Here is an 18,111-nt window from a genome sequence, read left to right as displayed (position 1 = left end):
CACAAAGAATGAACCTCATTGGTTGTTGCAGAAGAGTAACCTGAGAATGAACCTCATTGGTTGTTGCAGAAGAGTAACCTGAGAATGAACCTCATTGGTTGTTGCAGAAGCTCAAACGTGCTGCAACACAAGAATACATCTCATTGATTTGCTTCAAAAAGTTTATTATGAAATAATCATTATGAATTTGTGTTAATTGGGAATTTAATCTGTGTATGAAAAATCATGTGGCATGAAACTTGTTATGAAAGATATAAAGGAATGAATTGATATACCATTTTACATTATGCAATGGGTAAAATGGCCATACGTGTGTTCTCCCATTCAATGCAATGTATCTATACACTGGATCTAATTTGAATATTAATGTGTTCTTGAGCAACTTGAATGAAAAAAGAATATCTAATATTGCATAGGAGTATTGATATGTACTTTCCCTATTCGCTTGTGTCTCCCAAAATGCCTGATAAACATGATTTAAGTCCCGGTGTCCTCTACAGTGGACATGTATGATATTAATTGCCGTTTTGTAACAGAATTAGAAACCCCCTAAACATTTTCCAGAGAAGATTTATATCAAACAATTTGAACATTTAATTAATGATAAAATATTACAAAATATATTTCCATTAGAGTGCTAAATTTGATTTCAGTCATGTTTAATGACCAGGGAGAAGTTGTTGTCCTGGTGAAACCTCAAAACAAATGGTAGGCTATCTCTGAAAAGCCTTGAATGTGCTCTTTACAGGACATTCAGACTGGAAACTGTGACATGTATGTGACTATGTCAGAGAAATTCACTCAAATATAATGACTGGCACCCAGGAGGTTATAGGCTATGACGTGAGGTGAATGTATCTCCCTCTACCGGCTGTTTACGACACACTTAAAAGCACACACACTTCACCATCAGCAGCGAAGAATGTGTTTCTAGTTCGCAGCTGTAGTGTGTGATTGAGAAAGCAGTCAGTCTCTCTGTTCAGCGAGCTAAGCGACCTCATTAGAAATAACGAGGCGGTCTAACCGGCAAAACTTTCACTGATATATTTCGCATACACTTCGTTTGAAGTACAGTCAGCTTCGTTAACAAAGTGTTCACGTGCTTGTAGTGCAGATGTGCGACGACACTCAATAAAACTGCGTCGACTGCTTTTCCACTCAGATGTCGAGGATTTGAATAGCCTACAGTACTGAGGTACTAAAATATTACGCTAAATTATTAAATTACGTATGTAAATTAGCCTATTTCACAAATAAGTAGCCTATATTTTTTTCATTCTAATATTTTCGAGTGCCAAACTTTTCCCATGCAGAATCTGAGACATGATAAAAAAAATTCGCAATTACATTTTTTTTTGTGTGGCTTTCATAGGCTACATAAAACGTCCCCATTTCTCATTTAGCCTATACAAACGTAACCTCCCACTGAAGTGGATTTCAGCCCATTCTTCCAGCAGTCCCATATCTTTGACTTAAAAGTGGGGGCTCCATTCTTGAGGAATTTCGTCAGGGAGCAAAGTTGGGAACAACCCCCTATTTAGTGTCAGGTTGTGCCGAGACACCTCCCATTCTCTCAGAGGTTTCCCTCAGTGCTGGAGGAGCGAGAGGAGATCTCATTCTGGACTTCACTTTCCTTCTGTGATACTGACGGACTTTATCAGGTCTGATTACGGTCTCTTTTCTTCTTTAGACTTGCACGGCTTTTGTAATGCACGTGTTCAGTGAATGAAATAAACGTTAAACAAATATTATTTGTTTATGGGAAATCTCCTAGTAAGTTGTGAGGTGTTTGAATATGACATGTTTAGTTGATTTAAACAGAAATTATAAAATTATAGATTTTTTTTAATTTTTTTTTAGCACTGCAGCTTCTCTTCTTTATGAAATCCTGCAATTTGAGCAATATGCAACTAGAGGGGGAAACTTTTTTTATGTTTAAATGTTTAGCAGAAATCGTATTGAGATAATTATTCATTTATGTCGGTCCCATCCAATGTTGGGTGTAATTAGTTACAGTAATTTCATTATTTTTCCCTTGAAAAAGTAACGTACGGGATTACTCTTATTTCTTCTGTAGGTCTTCGTTTTATAGGTTCTGTATTTAATTAGTTAGTTCTAATTGAACTTAATACTGTGTATAGAACAATTATATATAATAGGAAAGTGGAATTAACATCAAAATTTCAAGTCTAACTTTAAATAGACGTTTTTAGGTATCCTTCTCACATTTGTAATACTTTAGTCAGTCAATAAGAATAATTTATGTAGTTTTATATTATTTATTTTAATGAATTGAAAGCTCCGTTTCATGTTGAATCATTAACTAGTCGAGGTCGATTTAGGATTTAGTAATTAAAGTAATTAAATACTTTTTGGAGAGAGTAATATGTACAGCAATCTAATTACAGTATTGAAGATGTAGGCCTAATTAGTAAATAGTAATTCATAACTTTTTTTTTTTTAGAGTAGCCCATCTATAGCCTTATAATCACTTGAACGGTTGTGCATTTTCACTGCACTTGTGTAAATCTCCACGTGGTGGCGCTCATGAGCCGTACTGCAAATCTCCGTCTAAGTAAATCTGTCTAATTGGCATTTACATGTTCATTGTTTAAATGAGTGTTTATACCACATTTAGGCAAGAATAAAATACTAAGTACACCAGGAATGTTTTGGGATGATGATACTGTTAATTAAGATAATGAACTGTGCATTGACTACAGAAATAAAGTTGATTTGTTTCTTCTTCTCTTTGTAGATTAATGAATGAGCTGCTGACTGTGTCTGTATAAACATGAAGACCAGGCTGTCTTTGGCCACTGCCGCTCTCTTTACTCTATTACTGAATTCAGTAGAGGCTCAAGGTATAGTCCATGCGCTCTTTTGGTATTTTTTTTTTACAGTGAAATATATTTTTGGACACCAAGTAATATCTTATATTAAGATGTATTAATACTCAGACCATCCTTAAGTTATATAATTTACTTCTACATAGTTATGTACTTTAGTGTATATATAGTCATAGATTTATAGAAATATAGATATAGTTTAATAAGCTAAGATTTACTAACAAAGTATGTGCTATGTTTGTTTAAAAATGTTACTCTTCATGTGAAGTGTGATTTCAGTGGTCCTAAAGACACACACATACATGCGCACACACATTGTGTTTTCATGTTTTATGGGCACTTTCCACAGACATAATGATTTTTATACTGTACAACTGTATATTCTAACTCCCTAGACTAACCCTACCCCTAAAACTACCCATCACACAAAACTTTCTGCATTTTTACATTTTCTAAAAACATTACTTGGTGTGATTTATAAGCAGTTTTCCTCATGGGGACCCAAAAAATGTCCCCACAAGGACAAGGATTTTGGATATTGCAATCTTTGTCCCCATAACTTTGGACACACACACACACACACACACACACACACACACACACACACACACACACACACACACACACACACACACACACACACACACACACACACACACACACACACACACACACACACACACACACACACACACACACACACACACACACGCACACACACCTCTACAGCATGAAACAAAGCAGTCTGGGATGGTCATCACCTCTTCTACAAGCCACCATAATTACGTGAAGAGTTGAAATGAACACATTATTACAAAAGCATCATTATTAAACAACAGAAAACTGTTCAACTGCTGCCCTGTTATCGATTTTTGCAGTATAAGTTACTACAGGACTTTTAACAGCTCAAAAGTGTTCTTTGTTATGGCAGAATTCGTTCTAATAGACGACAGTTTTTGTTCTCCTGCAGAGACTTGATTCTCTTGAGTCAAACTCAAAAGTGCAGAATTCACGAGTTAAAAAATATGCGACAAAATCACTTAGTTTTGAACTTTTTCACGGCACACTGTGTAGCAGGATCAGGGTTGCCAGATCCCAGGGGGAAAAATCAGCCAGAAAACCGACTCAAAACCCGCCTAAAAGGAATGAAAAAATAGACCGTTTTTTCCAGCGTCCAATCACAGTTAACAGCGACGGGATTCCCATAAAGCGCCTTAAAATAAACATTTTGATAATATTTATTTTATGCTTTAATTTAAAAAAAAATGTATAGTTAGTAGTTAGACTAGTTTATATGTATTATGGGAATATTTAATTATATATATATTTTAATTTTATAAAAAAAAAATATATATAATCTATATGTATATATACACACACATATATATATATATATATATATATATATATATATATATATATATATATATATATATATATATATATATATATATATTTTTTTTTTTTACTTTGTCATTTTTAAGCACTTTGATGATGAATTATTTAAAAAATGTGAGATATAAATCTGAAGAAATTTAAATTTCCATCTATAAGGTAGTTTTGTCTTTTCACTCCCTCAATTCTTTATACAATTCCTCGTACATTAAATTAAAATCCTCCTATTTTCTGGCATTTTCAAAACAGCCCAATTGTGCAGTAAAACGGTATGTACATGTACAATTTACTTCAAATATAAAAATACACATTACTTTAGCTATGCTTTTACTAAATCAGCGACGGTAGTAAAATGGATAAGTGTTTTCTACCACATGATTCGAAGTTGTTTTAGTGTAAGTCGGATATGTAATTAAAGTCGCCACACAGCATCAGTCCAGCCCAGCGACGGCTGTCTCGGGAGAAAATGATGTGAGAACGTGAGGATGGAGTCTGGAAAACCAAATGGAAACTCTCATTTTTCGTTTTTTTTTTTTTTTTTTTTTGGTGCTGTAACAGAATGGAAAGATGTAACACGAGAGGGCTGAACTAGTCCTCAGACAGCACAAAGACAAAGAGCCTTTTTAGGTTTCCTGCAGCCGCTCACGAAAACGCTGAGTTGCAATCCATATGGAAAGTTAATATGCAGTAATGTTTAATGTCAGCACATGTTGCGGAATTACTTTGGCATCTGTTCGGCTTCTCCGGGAGACTCCAACCTGGCAACGGCGCAAGCCAGAAAGAATGCCTGCCTGGCTGGAGGTTATTGACGCGGGGCAGACTTTCTCTCCGGGGGATGAGAGAATTAAGCTCTCTCCTGATGGGCCTCCTCATCCTGAAGTTTCCAGAAACTCAACACGAGCAGACGTTTGTGTCACTTTCGTTATTAAACTGTCAACAGAGTCAACAAAGCTGTCCGATTGCATTATTTCACAGTCCGCTGAGCTGGTGTCTTAAGCACATGGTAGGTGGTGTTTCGTACATGGTTTGCGCGCGCTGGTGCCGTGACACGTCCCGTAAGATGCCTCGGCTTGACGTCTGTGAATCAGTGAAGACTCGTGGTTTCGGAGAAGGGCAGAGGCCTGTTCGGACGCTGACCGTTTGAGTTTGATGCGTCAGGTTGGTGAGCATTCTTTCTCCAGCAGGTCGTGTTATTTGTCGTTTGCCTGGTGTTTTTCCTCCATCGTTTATTTGAAAATGATATTCTGCTGCTCTGGCCTCCACCCTTCTTTTTCTTTGTGCACGTGACACTTTGCCACGTCCTTGTTATCCAGCTGGGCGTGAGGTAGAATTAAGAACAGTAGTGCATGGAAAGAGATGATCAAGGTTTCACAGGAAATATCTGCTCTTATAGATGATAATAAATCTAGAGCCGACTCTGTGGATCTTCATCACCTTGTTGATGAAGAGGAGTAATAAATGCACTGGTTTAATCATCTTAAAAATAAAGGTTCCAATTCTCAACAAGGAACAAATATTCGGTATAAATATCTAAACGTTCTAAACGAGAAGCAAAATGAGAACTAACAGCTTGCTGGCCAAACCCTCTTTTGCCATTAAAAAACTAAAGACACGCAGTGAAAAATGAGCGCTGAAAATTCAGGGTTATTTTTTGCGGCTGACCTTATTGCATTTGCATTTGTAGGAGTTTTCCTTTCAGACGCTGTATTTATCGGAGGAGAGGTTTGTGCTCGTCAATTTACTGGGGTTTGTGTAATTATCCGCCCAAAAATCCTTGTCTTAAACCAGGCAAGATTAAAGGTAGATTGCGCTAGTAATTATGGAAATGATCTAGCTGCGTCTGTTAATTTGCGTGTCGTCAGTAGATCACGCACTGAACTGTCCACTCCCATCGCCACTTTCTTGTAATTGCGTTCTCACGCTAATTTAGTAAATCTGCTCCTAAGTCTTGCTTTCTGAAAAATGAATTAAAATGAGTTTAAACTACAGGACTGTTGAATGCTTGATTCTGATTGGTTGACGAACGTTCTAAGGTGTGCAACTATGGACCCTTTCCACAGATGGCACACCTTAGAATGTTCGTCAACCAATCAGATTCAAGCATTCAACAGCCACGTATATAAACAAAATGCTCAGGGAAATGCACGGCTAAAGTAGTTCCAGGCAGGTCTTGACCGCATTACAATTCAATATCACTACGCCAAATGATTTCTGTTATTTCAGCCGACAACTAGATTGGGTAAACCCAGCCCGCTCTGCCGGCGATTTGATTTAAATCTTTTTTGATTTGATACAAATCTGCAGGGACCAATCACAAACTGACGCGCTATTGGCGGGTTTAACGCGATGACGATAGAGAAGCGACGGCAAGCAGCTTTTTGTTTACATTCAACATGGCGGCCACCGAAGCGCAGCAACCCGTTGATGCCGCTGTCGCTGCTGTTTTAAGAGATTTCAAAGGCAAGTTTTCTTTAAAAAACGGAACAGAAACTTGTCCCGGAACAATTCCTACAAAATAATTATGTGTTTGCCGACCACTCTGCAAAGTACGTCACCCGGATTGTTGGTCTGATTGGTTGAAGGACTATCCAATTGCGTACAGATTCATTTGAACTATGCCCGTTGATCACACCTCTTGTGCAGCAGAAAATACAGAGCAGCCCAGACAGCAAACTAGTGTCGGCCTAGATCCGGGCCAAATCTGGTACATGAGGATTTAATGCGTACCAGATGTGGGCCGGATCTGGGCTGACACTGTGTTGCTGTCTGGGAGACTCCCCAGACTAATGTTCAATCTTAAAAGATTGAGCTTGGTCTGGTGATAGCCAGACAAGCCGACAACAGCAAAAGAAACAGAACCTACGACAACACTGAACAAGCAAATAAATACAGTAAACAACTAATTATTTCCATGTTTTTTGCCACAAAATTATGTTTTACTATGTACAGAAAGCACATACTCCCTTTCTCCCACTCAAACGCACACATACAGCATGGATAGAGAAGCGACGGCAAGCAGCTTTTTGTTTAGATTCAAAATGGCTGCCACCGAAGCGCAGCAATCCGTTGATGCCGCTGTCACTGCTGTTTTAAAAGACACACACTCGCACAGAAATATGTTGTCTGTGCTGCTCTGACGATTTTATCAGTAAAATATTTCAGCAGCTTAAAAGCTACATGACATTTCTTACTAGCGAGGTAATAAAGGTGCTGTTGTTGAAGCAGATAAACTTACAGTTTCGCTATTAGAGACGCTGCTGCTGAACACTGAGAGACAGACTCAGATAATTCACACACACTTAATCTCTCTCTATCTCTCTCTCTCTCTCTCTCTCTCTCTCTCTCTCTCTCTCTCTTATAACTGCATTAATAACTGCATAGTCTGCTATCAGTGGCTCAAGGGATTAGATGCAAAAGAAAATTAGTCCTATACACAAGATTTTTAAGGACAAAACCTGACAAATGTCTCGAAATACACCATCTTAATAATGTTTTGAGGTGTGGTAACCATACACAGAAAAAAAAAGTTGCCTTAAATTTTTAAGTACAATAATTTTGGATGTTTAAGTAATTTCAACTTAAATGACATTAAACTGACTTTAAAAAACAAGTTGAATCTTGTATAACTTAAACAAAAAGTTGAACATTGCTTAACTTATTTTGATTAGTTAAAGCAATGTAAAAACACGTTGTCACAACATGGATTTTTCTAATAAACTGTAAGTAAACTGCCTGTTGTCAATTACTTCTTACTCATGCTTAAAACATGAAAAAATGCCAATGGTGTGAGAAAAATAATCGTGTTTTTCTTGTTTTAAGCATAACTCACCAAACGTTGATGCAGTTTTTCAGAAAACAAGACTTAATATCTTATGTCATTTTGCTTCTCAAGAAAAAAGTTTTGATATTTGTACTGGAAAACAAGACAAAACACTACTTAAGAAAAGACATATTTTACAGTCTTAAAGTATTAAATCTGAAGAAACGAATCAATAAGAACTTCAATCCAAAAAACGCTAAAGTTTCAATCAACCTTTATTTTTAAGTGTGCTAAGCACTGTTGTAATATTGCACTCTGTCGGTAAAACATACTAACGAATTCCTGTGAAATGAAGCATGTTTAATGTCCTCTATTGGTAACATTTTGCATGAGATCACCTGCATTCCCTGTTTTTCCTCTGCATTCTTTGCATTCAAGACATTATCCTGACAGCAGAGATTTACATCAATCATCAGCATTCATGCATGCAGATGTGACATGGATGTTGAGTGCGTACTGTAAGTGGACATCTCATCATCGTAGATCGCCACCGGGTTGAGATGAGATCCACGACGGTTTGATGTAGATTGCATGTCAATGATGTCTACGACTGAATATCATTTTGAAATACATTTGTAGCCTCTCTGTTTTGTCCTTTGTGTACATGGAAACAGTGTGATAAGCAACTTTCTCATGTACACGTGCATGACACTTCGACCATCAGACGAATGTGGATAGATTTTCTCCTCATGTGCGTGATTGTACGTTTTCCTTCAAACCTCCCAATTAGGAGTGTTGTCTTCTGTGTGAAAAGGAACTACACAAAAGTCTGTCACGACAACTTGTGTATTCTTTTTATGAGATTTGCAATGGATGTGTGGCTTTAGTAAAACCCGTTATAGCCTCGTTGGAATATATGTATATATACAAAGCGTATATATAACATATATGTTTAGTTTTGTTTTGACAGAGCCATCTGGACATCTCTGACATCTTGAAAACTCGATTCCATTGTATAATCAATATCTTGGGAATGGATATGATTAGAGTTCTGTTTCCGGTGAACGGGCATGCCTTGTATTGACTGCATTCAGCATGTATTGGATGGTTGTCTGCACATGGATTGGCGTGGATGACGTTTTGTTTGTGATCGGTCTTGAAATGTGTTCTTCTCTGCTTGAGCTGCAGACCATGAGATTCCAGGTTATGCAACTCAAGAAAAGGCCATTTGATCCGAAATGGCTTCCGTCACCCTCTTATGTTGTGTTTTGTCATCTTCACTCTTGGTTGTGTTTGTCTTGCCCAACAATAAACGAGTCAACTTCAGTCCTGAAGTGTTTGTCGTTGGGGTTGTTAAAAATCATCTTCAAAATTTCCTGTTAGTTCCGATATGGCAGTTTCTCATAATCTTGACTCTTTTATCCTCTTGTTTGCAGTGGAGCCTCCTTCAGACTTGAAATTTAAAATCCTAAATGAAAACACAGTGCAAATGTCATGGAGGAGGCCTGCGTCTCAGATACGGGGCTACAGAATACAAGTAATATCGGACTCAGGTGCGTGATGGCAGCAGCTGCACTTATTACAGCATCTGCATGTCTTTTGCATCAGCTTCGACTGACTTTGATATCTCATTATCTGTTCCAGATGATTCTAAAGATTTTACTCTTCCTGCCTCGGCCACAAACACATCAATCACGGATCTAACTCCAGATGTAGACTATTCTGTGTCAATCAATTCATTTGATGGTGCGGAAGAAAGTATCCCTATTCTTGGACAATTAACAAGTAAGTGCACACTCTACACCCTTTCTCTTCTGAGTTTTGTTTGTTAAGGTAAGTAACAATTCTGACTAAATGGCAAGTTTATATCTCTCATAATTCAAACTTCTTTTTTCAGAATTGTGAGATAGAAACTTGCAATTGCGAGTTATTAAGTCCAATTCTGAGGAAAAAAAATCCTTTTTGCATTCAATTCTGACATATCACCCAATTCTGAGAAAAAAAGTCAGAATTGTGAGATAAAAAGTCACAAACTTTTAATTTTTTTATTCAGCAGTCATAGAGTCCTGCACATGACATGCGGACAAAAATATATATTGTGGACCCAAAATGACGGAATTAATTATTGGTCACACTTTAGATTAGGGTCCAATTCTCACTATTAACCAGAGGTGGGTAGAGTAGCCAAAATCTGTACTCAAGTAAAAGTACAAGTACTTACTGAAATATTTACTCAAGTAAAAGTAAAAGTAACAATCGTAATATTTACTTGAGTAAGAGTAAAAAAGTATTCGATGAGAAAACTACTCAAGTAGTTAGTTACTAGTTACTTTCGATCTGATTGATAAGCGAAAACCCTGAATTTCAGGCTACTTGGAGAGCTTTCACACACCTCTCTGTAACACTTTACAATAAGGTTGTATTAGTTAACATTAGTTAATGTATTAGTTAACATGAACTAACCATGAACAACACCTCTGTTCAGCATTAGTTAATCTTTTTCAACGTTAGTTCATAAAAATCCAGCTGTTCATGGTTTATTCATGTTAGTTCACAGTGCATTGACTAATGTTAACAATATTTTAATAATGCATTAGTAAATGTTTAAATTAACATAAAGATAAATAAGTGCTTTATAAGTGCAGTTCATTATTAGTTCATGTTAACTAATGTAAGCTAATGAACCTTATATATATATAATATATATATATGTGTGTGTGTGTGTGTGTGTGTGTGTGTGTGTGTGTGTGTGTGTGTGTGTGTGTGTGTGTGTGTGTGTGTGTGTGTGTGTGTGTGTGTGTGTGTGTGTGAGAGATTAATGGTTAAACAGTGTAAATTAATGGTGTGCTGGGCTAACTAGAGCTCTTTTTAAAACATACTTTGTTCTTATATTTGTATAAGTATATAGGCTATTCTTTAGGTAGGAATAAAATACAATACCGTTTTTATTTGTATGTATTTTCTACACTTCAGACAGGTGTCTGTCCGGATTTGTGTATAAATGCAAGACGTCACATTAGGCTATTCAATTTGTTTCGTTTTGTGAAGAAAAGGATATGTGAATGTGAAGATGAGAACGTTTGTTCGTGGACGTGTTGTTTGGAGGATTCAAACGATTCATTGCTTGCACAAGAGCGCATATGAGGAAAACACTGGGACAGTGTGTGAAATAGTATTATAATAAGGGAAAATTCCCCATAGTTACCAAATGACCGTTAATAGTGTTCAAATATAGGCATCATTGTGACACTTACCGCTACATGTTCTTTTCAGGGTGGAATTCTTGTATGCTGAGAGATGTCAGTTCGTTTTGGTGCACACAACATGCATCGCATTATGAAACTATTCTTTTTAACATCTTGGAGTGAAAACATAGACTGAACTTGAGGCCACGGGCAATCTGCCTCCCGTAGCTCACACACATCTTCCGACTAAACGCGCGCTAATTATAAGCGGGTGATGCGTAGCAACCTCTCGCGAAGCAGCCTCTCCAACGTTTCGCGAGACTTGCGAAAGTCATATTCACTTATTTTAATATATATAATATAATTATTACCATTTGACAGTAACGGAGCAACGCCACCGAATGTAACTAAGTAAAAGTACAGTTTTTTCACAAGAAATTTACTTGAGTAAGAGTAAAAGTTCCCATCTTTAAATCTACTCTAAAAGTACAAGTTACCCAAAAAATGTACTCAAGTAAATGTAACGAAGTAAATGTAATTCGTTACTACCCACCTCTGCTATTAACTAACTATTAACTATGACTTTTGCCTCAAACTCCTACTGCTTATTAATAGTTAGTAAGGTAGTTGTTAAGTTTAGGTATTGGGTAGGATTAAGGATGTAAAATATGATCATATACCCTAAGGCGATAACACTTTTTAATAACTACACGCTATGAAGCATTAGTTAAGCATTAGTAAATAGTTAATTCATCATTTATTAAGCATTAATAGACATTCTCCTTAATAAAACTCCTTAATAACTGGTTCGTAAATAATGTAATACTTAATTTAGAAATTATAAATTGATAATTTATAAAGTATGAAAATACAATTATTAAACACATTATAGATATGCTTATAAATCAAGAATAAAGCATTTATAGCTGTATTTATAAACTGCTTAGTAATGTCTATTAATGCTTTATAAATGATGAATTAACTATTTACTAATGCTTTACTAATGCTTCATAGCGTGTAGTTATTATAAAGTGTTACCAATAAGGCATTTATATGCGTATCCTAGTAATATGCATGCTAATATGCAACTAGTTAATATCGACAATTGAACCCTAAAATAAAGTGTTACCGAATTATTTTATAGTGTGCACAATTTAGTAAAACAAGGAAACAAATTATTATAGCAGGTGCACGTTTACTTAAAAGAGGGATTTAATTATTATATAGTGTGCATGATTTAGTAAAGTAAGGGAATTAATTATTATATTGTGCGCACAATTTAGTAAAATAAGGGAACAATTTGTTATATCGTGCACTGAATTTACTTAAAACGAGGGAACGAATGAGTAAAATGTGCTGATGTATTAGTAAGTCATTGGAACAAATTGTTAATTCACGGCCATGATATACATATTAAGCCATAATGCAACAACCCACAATACTCTGAGAATCGCGTATAGCAATACACTTAAAAACGTTCAGAGTACTTTAGTAAATGCATAGCAATACCCATTCATCTACCCACAAAACTCTAGGTTTTGAGGATTTGCATGAGCAAGGACCATTCATTTTCTTACGAAAGAAAGAGATCTTGAGATCTACTAAGCAAAATTACACAACAAAGTATTGTTAATAATTGGATGTGATAAATCCATTTGCCAAAAGGATTCATAAGCTTTCAAGACACAGACCTAACATCTTCTCCTATTACAGTTCAATCCAGCAACACAAGTGGAACAAGGAAGCCGTCAGAGGCTGTCAGTGAGTATATTCAATCAAACCATTTCTTCATCATTCCAGATACTCTTGTTTCTTGTCACCTATGAAATGGAACTCTATATGCAATGAATTAGATCACATTTTTCCTTTAGACTTTTTTCTTTTGACCACTGTAGGCTTTATGAACTTGTTACAGCTCGCAAAGAAAGATTGCTCAAGCTTGTGGTTGGCAATGTTCAAATTGCCTTTAATTAAAAGCATTAAAATAGAATCAGAGCTTATGAAACATTTTCTTTGTGCTGTTAGAAGTGGCTGTTATAACACAGAGGAGGGCTGAGGTTTTTTCTAGCCTCATTCATTGACTCTCACACACTCAGACATCATGTTTAAAACCAGTGGAAAGGATTACGGTCCTGACCCAATTTCACTCCTTTTCTTGTGAGTCCAAATCATGAGTACTGGAGCCAAACAAAATCCCACTGAGATTCCAGAAAACCAGTTCTCAAGATGTACATTTCACTGTAAAGTTAGTCACGTCTAAAGAAACAGAAATATGTTTATTGAAAGTATCCATTGCATTGCAATGTGGAAATGCTGGAGGACACTGCCAGAGTCATTAATAATAGAGTAAGTGTAGCTGCAAAATAAACACGTGTAAAACAGACAGCTTATTTAACAGCAACAACATTTATTGCTTATTAATGTGTCAAAACAAATAAGCGAAAGGATGAAGACTGTAGCAGATAGTATGCTCTCATGATATTATTTGGCTTTCTCTCATGCCTTTCCTCTCATTTCCTCATCATGCAGAGTGTTCAGTAAGTGCTATCACAGATCTGGTTTTCCTGGTGGATGGCTCTTGGAGTGTGGGAAGAGAAAACTTTAAATTTATCCGGAGTTTCATTGGGGCCATGGCGGGAGCTTTCGACATTGAAGGGGATAAGACCAGAGTGGCTGTGGTACAGTACAGCACAGATACCAGGACAGAGTTCAACCTGAACACGCATTACAGACGGCCTGATGTCCTACGAGCCATTAAAAATCTGCCCTATAAGGGTGGTAATACCATGACAGGTGTGTAAAAGATTTACCATACCATGATTTTGCCAATTAGGAATTGTTCCTGGATGAACATCTTGTTGGTCCTGGAACAAATATAGTCAACATTAATCAACCATTAGGGGATTTGGGGTATTGGTAAAGGTGTAGGTTTTGGGTTAGCTTTAGTGAATAACATTCTCATCAATTTTAACTTTACTTATATAGCACATTTAAAACGAAAGTTGACCAAAGTGCTTACAGTATAGATAACCAACATCATGAAACAAACATGCAAAATAATTGCGGTGACACATAGGTAATGCAGCAACACGTCCTAGGTCCTACTTGGCAAAAATATGCTCACAATGCCATCTATTGTCTGAATTTCAAACATGAGTTTACAGGTATATTTTAACACCAACCCGATTAAAGCGATACTTCACCCAAAAAAAAAAATTCTGTCATTAATTACTCGCCCTCATGTCGTTCCAAACTCGTTCATCGAACACAAATGAAGATATTTTTGATGAAATCTGAGAGATTTCTGTCCCTCCATTGACAGCTACACAACTACACTTTGACACTTCAAAAAGTTCATAAAGAGACCGTAAAAATCATCCTTATGAATTGAGTGGTTTAGTCCAAATTTTCTGATGAGACATGGTCACTTTATATGATGAACAGATTGGATTTAGGCATATGGATTGGTTTTACGATCTCTTTATGAACTTTTTGTAGTATTAAGTTGTCTAGCTATCAATGGAGAAAATGACTTAGATTTCATCAAAAAGATCTTCATTTGTGTTGGTGAGGGTGAGTAATTAATGACAGAATTTATATGTTTGGGTGAACTATCACCTTAAGGTTCCGTAGCGTCATTCAACATGTGCAAATTTGTATCTTGGTGTCTTACATGCTCAACCAGGTGATGCAATGGACTATCTGGTGAAAAACACTTTCACTGAGGCGGCTGGAGCCAGGAAAGGCTTCCCAAAAGTGGCCATGATCATCACAGATGGAAAGTCGCAAGACCCAGTAGGGGAGTATGCCGAACGGCTGAGGAAAATTGGAGTAGAGATCTTTGTCCTTGGTATGTGTCTACACATCTGTTGAATATGCATCTCTAATATGGAACTCTCTTTCAAGCGGCAATTCATGTCTTCAGGTATCAAAGGAGCAGAGGAGGATGAGATGAAGGAGATGGCCTCCACTCCCCACAGCAAACATGTCTATAATGTTCCAAACTTTGACATGATCAATCAAGTGCAGAAGGAGCTCATCACTGAGGTCTGTTCCGGTGTGGAGAAGCAGATAAAAGTCTTTGCAAGCGAGGAGAAAGGTACAACCAACCACAAGCATTCATAATCTAGCTAAACTCATAGAGAATTGACCAGTTAATGGAAGATCTATAAATCATCTACCCATGTTTTTGCAGTTGTTGAACCAGCTTCGAACCTCAGAGTAACTGATATCTCCTCCAAATCCATGAGAATTACGTGGGATTCGTCTCCTGGCGAAATCACAGGCTATAAGCTGCAGGTCTTCCCCTTAATTGTTGGTGCCAAGAAGCAGGAGCTCTACACAGGGCCCACATTCACCTTGGCCAATGTCAGAGACCTGTCCCCTGAGACAGAGTATGAGATCAGTCTGTTTGCCCTCAAAGGTCTGACCCCTAGTAAACCACAAGTTGTCACAGAAAAAACCCAGCCTGTGAAAGTGTCTACAGGTAAGATGCTAACTACTCAAAGGTGTATGGTATCCATCCTGAGTTTAAAAGAATAGTTCCTAGAAAGAAAATGTTGTCATCATTTACATTTATTTAGTCTCAAAATGACCAGGGGCTTTCAAGCTCTAAAAATGACAAAGAATACTTTGTACAACAATTTGACTCCTCCAGAGTATATATTTGGTAAAAGTCGTATAGTGAATTCCAGCCTTAAATCTCACAGATATGGTCCTACTGGTCCTTGCTGATATCTGTTTACCTTCCCAATGCTCATTCCAAAATTAAAATTTCCATCAGACAAATATGTTGTACAATTATGCGTTTTGTGCCCTACAGAGTGTTCCCTAGAGGTTGATGTCCAAGCTGATATTGTCCTCCTGGTGGATGGCTCGTACAGTATAGGACTGGCTAACTTTGCTAAAGTCAGAGCCTTCATCGAAGTGCTCGTCAATTCTTTTGACATCGGACCCAACAAAGTGCAAATCAGCTTGGTTCAGTACAGCAGGGATCCTCACACTGAGTTTGCCTTGAACAAGCACCATGACATTGCAGCTGTGGTCAAGGCGGTCCGCACCTTCCCCTATCGTGGAGGCTCCACCAACACTGGCAAGGCCATGACCTACGTGAGGGAAAAGATCTTCATTTCAGCCCGTGGTGCTCGTGATAACGTGCCGCGAGTCATGGTGCTCATCACAGACGGAAAGTCCTCGGATTCTTTCAAAGACCCTGCCAACAAACTAAGGGATACAGACGTAGAGATTTTTGCCGTGGGAGTCAAGGATGCTGTGCGCACCGAGCTGGAGGCGATTGCCAATGCTCCTGCTGATAACCATGTGTTTGAGGTGGAAGACTTTGATGCTTTTGAGCGGATCTCCAAGGAACTGACCACATCCATCTGTCTAAGAATTGAGCAGGAGCTCCATAACATCAAGAAAAGAAGTATGTGGCAACTTTCGTTTATGGTTTTCTTTCTGAAATTTCTGTTCATACGTATGTGTGTGAGCTTACCATGATTTCTCCAAGCAAGATTAACAGCCTTGATGCTCCTGGAACAACATTCTTATCCAATAACATTTTAGGAATGAGAAAAGTGTAAAGGTTAGGGCTAGGGGCTTCAACAACATTCTTATCAGCCTAGTCTATTCCCTCTGATAGGCAGTTTACTCTGGGTAGTTTTATGGTTAGTTTAGGATAGGGTTCAGACTGTGTTTGTTTGATGGGAATGTTGTTCCAGCACCAACAAAAAATGGTGATCCAGGAACACACCCTACTTCAAAATCACAGTTACAAATATTGTTTCATAACACAAATATTTATGGAAGTACCAAACTCTGGAAACATCTGTTAAGGGCTGCTTAGGCACAATAAACATCATGAGCAATAAATAATCATTATCATCATACTAAAAATAATGCTAAAATATAGCTGAATGCTGCCATTGGGGGGCCAAGCACTTTATTTGGCCATTATTGGACATTTTATTTTTAAACAGAACATTTATTTAGGGAACTTTATAGGTATTGTACATTCATATGGTTAAACTTTTGCCACTCATTTGTTTTGATCAAACAATATTCAAACCTCTTGCATTTTGCTTTACACCGCACACCACTCATACACCTTGATTCGTTTAAGTCTTTAAGTCTTAAAACTACTATATAACAACTTAGGACTCATTGTAATAAAAGTGTGAAATATAGCAATTTTGGATCTAACTGTTACTTTTTAATTGTTTCTTCTATTTTCTATTGCTTTTATGAAGTATAGTTAGAATTTTTGAACTAGTGGTGGCACTATAGAGATAGTCATTACTATTCATTACTACAATTGTGCCAATTTTCACAATTTTCCTACGCATTGTTCATAGTGCTGCCATAGACTCCCATTGGCCAAAATAATAATAATAAAGTAAACTTACAATTCCAATAGGGGCTTTAGCACATTCGGTGCTTGGCCCCTAATTGTTGTTACTCACCACACATTTTTGTCATTTCATGTACAGTTAGAATTTATAACTGCAATGCTTTTAAGGTCCTCCTAGAGAAAATAAGCAAGCAAGCCCAAACTCAAAGCATTGAAAGTCAGAGGATAAACGTATACACTGTAAAAATGTTTGCCTTTAACTTATGGTGTTTCCCACAGGTTTGCTTCCACCAAAGTCGCTAAGCTTCTCTGAGGTGACCTCCAGGAGCTTCAGGACCTCATGGATTACTGATGGAGAGGATGTCCTGTCTTTTCTGGTGCGATTCAAACCAGTGGCTGACATAACTGGACACTACATCTCTTTGGTGATTCCTCATGACTCCTACTCTACAGTTTTGCCCAATCTCACACCTCTGACCACCTATGAGGTTTATGTCATTTCCCAGTATGATAAAGGAGACAGCTTTCCTTTGATAGGCGAGGAGACGACTTTAGAAGGTATTTGCACATATT

General features: G+C 37.3%; 1 protein-coding gene across 1 annotated transcript in view; it reads left to right on the top strand.

Moving 5' to 3' along the window:
- The first annotated feature begins 1,572 nt into the window (after positions 1-1,572).
- Positions 1,573-18,111, top strand: part of col12a1a (collagen, type XII, alpha 1a) — a 111,405-nt gene continuing 94,866 nt past the window's right edge. The window contains exons 1-11 of the mRNA XM_079832663.1: positions 1,573-1,661; positions 2,759-2,864; positions 9,441-9,557; positions 9,649-9,789; positions 12,903-12,950; positions 13,719-13,982; positions 14,875-15,039; positions 15,115-15,288; positions 15,385-15,675; positions 16,012-16,614; positions 17,818-18,096. Coding sequence (XP_079688789.1) covers positions 2,795-2,864; positions 9,441-9,557; positions 9,649-9,789; positions 12,903-12,950; positions 13,719-13,982; positions 14,875-15,039; positions 15,115-15,288; positions 15,385-15,675; positions 16,012-16,614; positions 17,818-18,096 — 2,152 coding nt within the window. The 5' untranslated portion in view covers positions 1,573-1,661; positions 2,759-2,794. The remainder of the gene's footprint in view (positions 1,662-2,758; positions 2,865-9,440; positions 9,558-9,648; positions 9,790-12,902; positions 12,951-13,718; positions 13,983-14,874; positions 15,040-15,114; positions 15,289-15,384; positions 15,676-16,011; positions 16,615-17,817; positions 18,097-18,111) is intronic.

This window comes from Gobio gobio, assembly GCF_949357685.1.
Source record: "Gobio gobio genome assembly, chromosome: 13".
Classification (NCBI taxonomy): domain Eukaryota; kingdom Metazoa; phylum Chordata; class Actinopteri; order Cypriniformes; family Gobionidae; genus Gobio; species Gobio gobio.
The sequence above is the reverse complement of the archived record's forward strand: the minus strand, read 5'-3'. Positions and strand labels throughout refer to the sequence as shown.